The sequence below is a fragment of the Scatophagus argus genome, chromosome 8, assembly GCF_020382885.2.
Source record: "Scatophagus argus isolate fScaArg1 chromosome 8, fScaArg1.pri, whole genome shotgun sequence".
NCBI classification, from domain to species: domain Eukaryota; kingdom Metazoa; phylum Chordata; class Actinopteri; family Scatophagidae; genus Scatophagus; species Scatophagus argus.
Genome location: NC_058500.1, coordinates 20,493,088 through 20,503,089, shown reverse-complemented (window position 1 = coordinate 20,503,089; position 10,002 = coordinate 20,493,088). Strand labels below are relative to the sequence as shown.

The 10,002-nt window shown below is 40.2% G+C and overlaps 1 protein-coding gene across 1 annotated transcript in view; it reads left to right on the top strand.

Annotated features, from left to right (window-relative positions):
- Positions 1–1,462: 1,462 nt before the first annotated feature.
- ctnnbl1 (catenin, beta like 1) overlaps positions 1,463–10,002 on the top strand; it is a 51,154-nt gene continuing 42,614 nt past the window's right edge. Inside the window, exons 1-6 of the mRNA XM_046396827.1 lie at positions 1,463–1,649; positions 2,440–2,676; positions 4,220–4,326; positions 4,535–4,674; positions 5,190–5,287; positions 8,985–9,078. Coding sequence (XP_046252783.1) covers positions 1,620–1,649; positions 2,440–2,676; positions 4,220–4,326; positions 4,535–4,674; positions 5,190–5,287; positions 8,985–9,078 — 706 coding nt within the window. The 5' untranslated portion in view covers positions 1,463–1,619. The remainder of the gene's footprint in view (positions 1,650–2,439; positions 2,677–4,219; positions 4,327–4,534; positions 4,675–5,189; positions 5,288–8,984; positions 9,079–10,002) is intronic.

The following is a 10,002-nucleotide window of genomic DNA, read 5'->3' as shown; positions in this document are numbered from 1 at the left end:
AAAGACTGTACAATAAAAACTGGACAGACCCGCCATGACTGAGGTAATAAATCAAGTGAAAAGTAGGGCCATTTGCTCATAAGCTTACATGCGTTCAGACTTCTTTTTGACACCAGTTGAGTTGCCCCCCACTGGCCATTAGAAGGAATGCATGTTCAAGGCACTTGTGTTCACTTTTCAGACCCAGAAGCTCCATCCAGTTATTATTCTGTCTATGGTATACAGTATGATCCCACACTCAGCCTGCCTGCTTGACCTGTCCTGCTCTTAGCGTTTGGATCAGTGCACCCACAGTTTTTTTCCAATGTCATATAGGCTACTCTGCCTACTAGAAAATTTGTTGGCCTCTATGTACTTCTAAATGGCTAAGTAGTTCATTGTTCCATGTGTGTTTTTATGAGGCCCATAGAAGTGAAGTTTAAACTGTAAATCGGAGCTCCAAATTAGGAAATCAGACTTGCAAACTCGACTGAAGCACATCTGTCTATGTACATATCAGCAGAGCTGCCATCTCTCACACATTGGGCGTGAAACTCACACAGTTGACACAGAGCTCTCTCTTATACGCCACACGTCGTTTCTCTGCCTCACTCCTGGGCGCAGCACTTTCCACGGGTTGTCCGTTAACGCACCATCTGAACCGCAAACAAGCAGTCAATGCGATGTGCGTTCGGGTGGTGTGCTGGCAACTGACAACGGAGGCGACTCACCGTGTATCATGTCTCAAATGTATTATTCCTGCTTTCTTGTCATAATGTAAATAATGTATTAGAGCTGTCGGTTTGACATCTCCTAATTAGCCCGATGAGACATCTGTTATGATACGTGGTCAGAAAGACAAAAGACTGATTTGGTCCCTTGTCTAAAGCCATTCTGTGGGTGTCTGTGATGGGAAGGGGATTTTGGGAGCTTTTAGAAGGGTCAAAGTTTATGGACGATTTAACATGTATACACTCTTTATATTCACTTTTTGACTTAATGGAAGGGGTATATTATGCCCATGCACACGGTTTGCTGATTTATTTGCCAAATCAATAATATTGTTTGATAGAATAAAATATTCATGTGATATTGTGTGACCACACTTTAGAGATACAGGCATATATATATATATATAAGCTATAAGCTATAAGCTATAAGCTATACTAGCTATACTAATTCTTCTATAGTTGGAGAAAGTAATCTGTGATTGAGATAATTCTGGGTATATACTTAAAAAAATAATAATAAATAAAAGGCTTCAGGAAAAGGTATTTACTGGTATTTTTTTCTTTTCTTGACTTTACCAGTAAATAAGTTTGTACTCTAAGAAGATTAATTTTTAAAAAATGTAATTTCTATTAATCAGAAAAAAGTTAATGGTTGTAACTCGACCCTGACGGATAAGCGGTATAGAAAATGGATTGATGGATGGATGGATGGTTGTAACGCTGTGTCTTGGGTAACAGTCAAAGTTTACGACAGTGTCTTGCTACGACAACAAACACAGTCGGTTTACGGCAAGCATGTGTGTTTGTGGAAAGCTTGTTGCTAGCCGGGATAACTGCTGAAGTGTACGCTTTCACTTATTTCTTAAGCTTGAACAAACATTTTTACAATTAGGTTTTTAACCCGAAGAAATGGATGTGGGAGAGCTCCTCAGCTATCAGGTAGATATTTAAATTTGCTCCTCTGTGTTAGGGAGCTCTAGTTCATTCATTGGGCTACATGCAGCAGCAGTGCTAGCAGTCGCTGATGAACGCAAGCAGACAGGCTTCAGTCTCGTTATTTACTTTTCTTTTGTCTGTTTACGATAGGTAACCACCCGTAAATCGCAGTTAGTCAGCTCGTGTAGCACGCCACGATAGGAGATCAGCCTAATTCTAGCTTTCGTATATCATTCAATAACATTAGCACTTAGCGCGCTAGCTGGAAAAGCTGCTAGTTATGTGTATGGCGTGAAAGAAGAGGGAGCCTGCGACACACACTTAGACTTGATAATTTAGACAAACATGTATGCATCTGTCCACCGACTCATTGTTTTGTCATAGACAACCAGATTATGTATCGTGACTGAGCCTGTCTGGTCAGTAGTAATTCTCGTAATTTATTATGTTTAATTTACTACACGTACACGTCAAATCACATAAAATACATTTTACAAATGGTTAGTAGTAATTCGCAAATATGGCACAAGAACGATCCTCTAAATAACACTTTGTTTCAATAAAAAATCCCCTTTTTACATTAGCTCAAACTGATTGTTGCAGCTTCTTCTGAAAGTTATTATTTTCCCAAAGTAACGAGTCACTTTACTTTAATCAGTTCGGCAGTTTGGCAGAATACATTTCTACTTTGTAGTTCCATACCATTTTATATGATTTATTCAGTTTAAGATCTGACAATGTGTGTCCGACAAGAGTAAATCATTACATTTGACCATCTGCTGTCATCTCGTAGCCTGACAGAGGAGCAAAGCGTCCAAGGGAGGAGGATGGAGGGGCAGCAGGAGGAGAGGAGGACTCCAGAAGAGGGAAGCAGCAGAAAGGCCTTGGTGCCAGGGAGCTGTCCAGATACCGGGAAGCAGCAGGAATAGGAATTGAAGCAGGTGGTGAAATGAGGGAGGCTGAGGATCTTACCGGAGACAAGAAGAAGATCCTGGAGAAACTGATGGACCAGGATGAAGAGGAACCTGAGGTTGGTGAAATTCTTCATTAAATAATTGTTACATTTGTTTTCTGTAAAGTGTTGTGTTTATTCAAAAACAATAATATCTAGTCTTTATTTGAAAATGTCTTTACTCTTTATTTTGTAGTCGTAAACAGTATATTGATATTGAAGTACAGCACCGTAATAGCTTGCTACTGTCACTGTCATCTCAAAAAAAGGAACACACTCACTCTATGATTTATTTCCACTCAGAATTTGTCTCGGCAAGACCGAATCTTTCTCTCATAAATAGCATTTATACTGTTGTCACAGGTATTATTTTATTTTTCCAGGTTTTTTATGGGGCAGAAATAGGATAGCTTTGAGGTTGAATTGTCAGCACTCACTTAGACTCATTATCATACCTATTGTTTCTTTTATAAGAACAGGCACTAGCTCATGTATGGTGCAAGGTGTAAAAGTTAATAAATGATTATTACTTATTATTAGAATAGAATCATTTTATTTGCAAGGGTATTTAGTTGCAGTATTCTTCGAAACACCACCGTGTGTTACCAGAATTACATATCTGTCTATCTGTTGTTATCTATTATCTAATCCCTATAAATTGAGTGAAGTATTTAAAACACACAGATGTGCTCTAATGAAACAAAGGTTAAATGTCCTATAAACAATTTATTTCTGCTGGCAAAATTTCAGTTCACAACAAAAGTTATCTCATGACACTTTCCAATTAGAACAGGTCTAGACCAAACTATTTACCGGTAATTAAATTGTAAAATAGAGAACCCAACATCCCCCCTTGAGCAAGCACTTGGCGATGGTGGTGAGGAAAAACTGCCTATAGAAGGCAGAAACCTCGGAGCAGACCCCGGCTCAAGATGGGCGGCCGTCTACCTTGACCGGTTGGGTTGAGAGAGAGAGAGAGGGAGAAAGAGGGAGAAAGATAGGCAGATAGACAGACAAAGGGGGGCGGGGCGTGTTAGAAGGAGCACACAAGCAAAGATGTATAGCAGCAGTAATAATACCAGAAGTATTAGTTTGAGTTCAGATCTGAAGCACTGCAACACTAGCAAAGTAAAAGGCACTGAAAGTAGAAAATCCACCAGAGACATCTGGACCATGAGCATTTCCGTGTGATTGTCAGTGCCAGTGTTGCCATGTTATGTCATGCCTTAGAAAACTGTACGTTTATTTTCCAGTTCTCATTATTCACCCAGCAGCCTTTTCAAGTATTCAGTGTGTCAAGAGCTACTCGGAGCAAAGTGCTGCTCTGTTCCATAATATCAGACAAGTGTCATTTCCTAACCTGTCATTATCTGTCCAGCACTTCACAGGCTTTTAAGCCGCCAGGAGGTCAAGCACATTCCCTTTCCAGTGACATGCGCTCACATTCCACCTGATTGTAGAAAATTTCTGGTTACTGTGCTCCAGTCACATAATTATGGTGACACTGCTATTTCTTTATTGTTATTGCAGCAGTTCCCTCAGTGAAAGACATTGCTTTCTTTCTCTCTTCCTTTATTAACCTTCTTCTGCCTTCTGCTTCCCTCATGTACTTATCAAACAGGCTGAACTGGTGGATGAGAGTTCAGTGAAGAAAATGATCCTGACCTTTGAGAAAAGGTCATACAAAAATCAGGAACTGAGGATTAAGTTTCCAGACAGCCCAGAAAAGTAAGCCCATTACTGATGTTTTTTGCTCTGCTGGTTGTTTATGTTAATAAATGTCGCATTGTATTTGAATTAAATGAACTTACTGAAGATTTTCTCAAACTTGTGCTGTGTGCTGTACATGACATTTTAAATGTGTTTAAAAAAAAAAGTAACCAAATTCAGTCTGAGTGCTAACATGCTAACTAAAATTTCCCGCTCCTTAAACCAGGTTCATGGAGTCTGAGCTGGATCTGAATGACATCATCCAGGAGATGCACGTGATCGCCACAATGCCAGACCTCTACCACCTGTTGGTGGAGCTAAATTCTGTCCACTCACTGCTGGGCCTCCTCAGTCATGAAAACTCTGATATCCTTCCACTACCAGATTGTTTCAGACTGTGATCAAAATGATCCATTCACCATATATAGAGTTTGATATTTCACATTGGTTTTATTGTCTGTGTAGCCAAAGCCTGATATAGCTTCTTTCTCTGTGTCATAGAGCTCCAAAAATGATGAAAAACACATCATGTTGAACTGGGTGACATGTTCCTTCATGATGATGAACATAGACACTGTGAGTTTTGAGTCAGACCCACATACAAGCGCATGGCATTGTAAAAAAAAAAAAAATCGAAGTCTGATAAATTTCCCGAAGCGACGTCAGTTAAGTTGGTTGGGTCTGAAGACGACTAGTTCGAACATGAAAAACATCTGGAGGAGTGGAGTTAAAAAGAAGTGAGCTTAGCAGTCCTCTGTGTGCCACCCTTCACCTCTGCTTGAGGTTAGTGGCTGAAGACTCAAGTGGCTCATTAGCCGCTACAAACATAACACACCCGGATCTCAGACTGAACTGCGCTTATTATCCTTAGCCTGACCCACATGTTGCCATAGCAGTGGTGGACCTGCTGCAGGAGCTCACAGATATCGACACACTCCATGAGAGCGAGGAGGGTGCTGAGGTACTCATAGATGCTCTGGTGAGTACATCGTTCTTTGGTTAAATTGATGCAGCAGTGCTGTGTGGAGTCTGGGCTCTTAAACAGGCCAAGGGAATTGATTAACTCTATTAACTTTTCAAAAACAAGGTTTCAGATGAGTTTTGGTGGCTGAAAGACATGCAGACATTTAGAGTAATTTGTATTTGGGCTACAAGTTTCTATGATGTTGCTTCAGGCCAGTGTTTGTCCACATTTAAAACAATTATATTGATACTTGATACAGTATCATACTTTCATACTTCATATGCAGGACAAATTATCAAGAGTAGAATGATATCAGAATAAGATAAAATGTAACATTATACAAGTTGTTCTTTTACAGGTGGTGTTATCATAACAAATCGTCCATTAACTCTTGAAACATCCTGTTAATTTAACTGGAACACAAATGTGCAGCCATTTTGTCCTTTTTGTCATAGATTAGATTATTATTAATGCACTTTTTAGCTATATGTCAGCGTAAGCTGTAGCTGCAATTAAATACATTTGAGTTTTAATTTACAAAGTGACAAGAATTTAGTCAAGGGAAAAAGTTAATTTCAAAGTGTAATGTCAACCATATAGCATTTCCTCTCGCTCCCTTTTCGGTTTTTTGAAAGCTTTCTTTTGTCACCGTCCATGGCGTCGGTTTTATGTTTAACATCCTCTCTCTCTCTCTCTCTCTCTCTCTCTCTCCTCTGTCTCTCTCTCTCTCTCTCTCTCTCTCTCTCTCTCTCTCTCTGTCTACCCCTCTCCCTCGTTTTTGTCATTGAGCCTGTCATGCTGTCTATGAACCAGGGAAGATTTTTGATGCCCCATTATGTGTGCTGACATTTAGAGTGACACAGACAAAGGTCAAACTACAATAATGTGCTGATATACCTATAATGGAACTGCGTGCATCACTCCTTCACGGTCGCCACTGTGACACATGATTGAAGAATCTGTTGGCTTGAATACTTTTTATGCCAGGTTACATCCTAGTGTCATTCATCATATTGGTAGTTGGTTCTTACTACAAAGAAAGAGTTTTTTATTTTTGCCAGATGTCTCCACTGCGACTATATATTTTACTCTGTAATTCAGCAGTTCAGTTATGAGTAGTTATTGGTAGTTATGAAATAGAAATACTATGACATTTGGAACTTTTCAGGTCGGGCAGGGCGTTTTCAGTGTGAGAAAATTTCCACTTTTAGGGAAGTACTCATGACCCAGACTGACCAATATAGAAAAGAACACGCTTAGTGTAATGCTGTCTAGGTAGCTGCCTCCAAACCAAAGCACTCTTGTATTAATAATAGTTAAAAATAAAAAAAACAAAGAAAAAGAAAGAAGGAAGACAAGCTTTAAAGCCCTCCTGTGTCTCAAACATGAACAGATTGTTGAATTGTTTAAGCTACATGTGTAGAACGTCTGACACTGTAACAGCATTAAAATTCCACATACATTTTCTTTATTATATTCCCGTGATATTGTTTATTGAATTAAAGGAGCGTCATTTTCCGCTAACATGGCAGAGTACCGGTAATGTCTTCAGAACTGCTCTCTCTCTGTAGCATTTTAAAGCTCCTTTAAAGTTTTTTTTTTTCTTTTTGTTGGAGAACTGGCTGGTTAGTCTCTGAAAGGAACGACTGTAGCGACAGTTGCACAGGAAGTCAAAGGTTTTGTGCAGGAAAATCAGATTTCTTTCCCATATCGGATGTTTAAGACAGACAGTCTGCACTGTTTGCAAGTTATCAGATCAGATTTTTGTGTCTGCATGAGTTGCTGTAGCAACAATGTAAAATGGACTGCATTTACATAATGCCTTTTTTAGCCTAACTCACCACTCAAAGCGCTTATCAACACAATTCTGCATTCACAACATTCGCACACTGGTGGCAGAGACAACCATACAAAGTGCCACCTGCTCATGCGTAGAATAACCCTTCACACACAGCAGTGGCTATGCCTTCAGGGGCAGCGTCTGTCCGTGGACTGTTCTGTGTTGTCCTTCATAATACTCTTCTAATAATAGCATGGATTCTCCTCAGCTGCTCTGATACACTTCTGTCAATTTGGATTTGACATGGTTGTTATGTTACGCAAAAGAGTCTTTGAGTCTTTGATTTGCGCATCCAGAACGTCTGGGCTGAGACACAGCTGTAGAAATCTATTTGGAATTGCATTTCAATCTAACTACAAATGTGGCTTGGATCTGATTTGCAAAATCATTTTTTTTTGCTGTCCAGAGTTTCTTAAATGAATCTGGATACATTCTGGATAGAACCAAAAATAGATCAGGACGGGCACTGTGAACACAGACCCTTGACAGCATAACTGAAGTGTGTGTGAATGTGCCTGTGGTGTGATGGTGGACGGGGCTGTAGCTCTGTTGGCTTTGCAGCAGTCTCGGGATAAATGCATGGTATAAATGCAGTCCATTTACCATGCAATGGAGCACCCACACTCTTCTTTACAGCTACTTCCAAGGGAAACAGTTCCAGGGCAGCAGGGGTTAGTTGAATCCATTTGTCTCTCCCCTTCACTGTAATGCTTCCAGCTCTTTTGTCCTTGTTGCCAGAAGGCCAGGTGGTATCCTTGATAAGATGAATCAAAATGATCCACGACAGTCTCTGGTGGCTCATGAGTCTGTGTCGACTGTCTGTCTTTTTTCATCTGTAATAGTACTTTTACCCAGCCAGGCAGCACTCCATGAGCTCTGTTTGGTTATGAGTCTCCGAACTTGACTTGACTGATAACACTTGCACATGTTCAGAGAAGCTCAGACAGGAACTAAGTTTCTACTGCCAAGACTGAGGCTTAAACGTGAACGTTTACACTGTCATACCTGTCTGTGCATTTTTTCTTTGTCAGTTTTCCTCTGAAATATTATGCCATTTTGAGGATAAAGGACTCAGTTGACAGACAGTAAAAAAAGTTGAAAGTTTCAAAATGATGATGATGAAATTTGTTTGGAATCATGTTCCCAACCATATACCCAACCCCTTTGGTCATATTACGCAGTAGTCATGATGAGGATGGGAAACACGTGCTATGTCATGTAAAATTTCATTTGAAAAGGGTTTTATAAATTTTACAAAAAATTTCAGTTCATTTCTGTAGCTCTACAGACAGTTTCTAAGAATAATACAACCTGTCTCTGTTGTCTACACATGAATAAATTGTTCTTTGTGTGTACTTGAGAAAAACTCTGCTAAGGTTTTATAGCACTTATGTAGATAAATGGAGTGTTTTATCCTTGATGGATTGAATTTGCGGGCGGCACGGTGGTGCAGTGGTTAGCACTGTCGCCTCACAGCAAGAGGGTTCCAGGTTCGAATCCCGGTCTGGGCCCTTCTATGTGGAGTTTGCATGTTCTCCCTGTGCCTGCGTGGGTTTTCTCCGGGTTCTCCGGCTTCCTCCCACAATACCAAAAACATGCACATTAGGTTAATTGGCTACTCTCAATTGCCCCTAGGTGTGAGTGTGAGAGTGTGTGGTTGTTTGTCTTTGTGTGTTGGCCCTGCGATTGACTGGCGACCAGTCCAGGGTGAACCCCGCCTCTCGCCCGTAGTCAGCTGGGATAGGCTCCAGCTCCCCCGCGACCCTGACGGATAAGCGGTATAGAAAATGGATGGATGGATTGAATTTGCTTTGTGTGGTAAAAAAACATGTCAGAACTCTGGCTTGAATTTCATCTGTGTGTGTCTTGTAGTTGGAGGGTCAGGTGGTGGCCTTGCTGGTGCAGAATATGGAGCGGCTGGATGAACAGGTGAAGGAGGAAGCTGATGGCATCTATAACACACTGGGTAAGGAGATGCACACCAACGCCTCAACAGCAACACTCAGCTGCTGTTTATCCTAAAGCTAATTGCTAGACTGAGATGCAGTAAAGGCGTTATGGACTTATTTTCAGCCAGTGGACCCACTCAAATATTTGCTAGTTTTTTTCCCTACAAGCTACCGTCACCTTTCCATTGTAGTCAACAGTATCTGAATCAAACAGCTCAAAACCTGGCATACTGTGTTCCAAAATTCATTGTGGTTTTAAGTGGATCCTAGACCAGTTAAACTTACCAACAAAGCTGGATGCCAGGATGAAATATGGAAGTATTGTTCACTGGTGAAAACTCAAATAACATTACAAGAAGTGCCAGTGTCGCACAGTGTCGTGTTATGTCATTTTTACACATTCTAGATATGTTTCTCCTCTTTTTCATTCCTTATGTGCATGAAGGTAGTCATTTTCACACATTTTCCAAGGTCGCATGACCTGATGCCACTGCATCCACCGCAGATTAAATCTTTTACACAAAGTTACCGGCATTGTCAATCAGTTCACAACTAGCTCAGTTACTTCATATAGCAGCAGTAACTTATTGTTTGACATTGAATCATTTAGAAAATGAGCCTTTAAAGAAGTGTGGATAAATTAATTAATCTAATTATCGAACTTTCAATTTCTGTCATTATATTGTTATATAAATAAACATTAGAGAAACACTAATACCAGCTCAGTCACCATGAATGTGATAACAGTAACATGACGAGCTGATCCCTGCGCTCTGTGGGAGAACTGATTTAATTAGTGTCACTGTGTAAGTCGTAGTTGATGTTTGTCAGACTGCTGAAAGTGGGAGAGAAAGTGCCTAAAATTAACTTTGGTATTGCATAACGCTGTATATCATATTAGAAAACTTGTCAGAGATTAGCTAAAATGGAGGAACAATTTA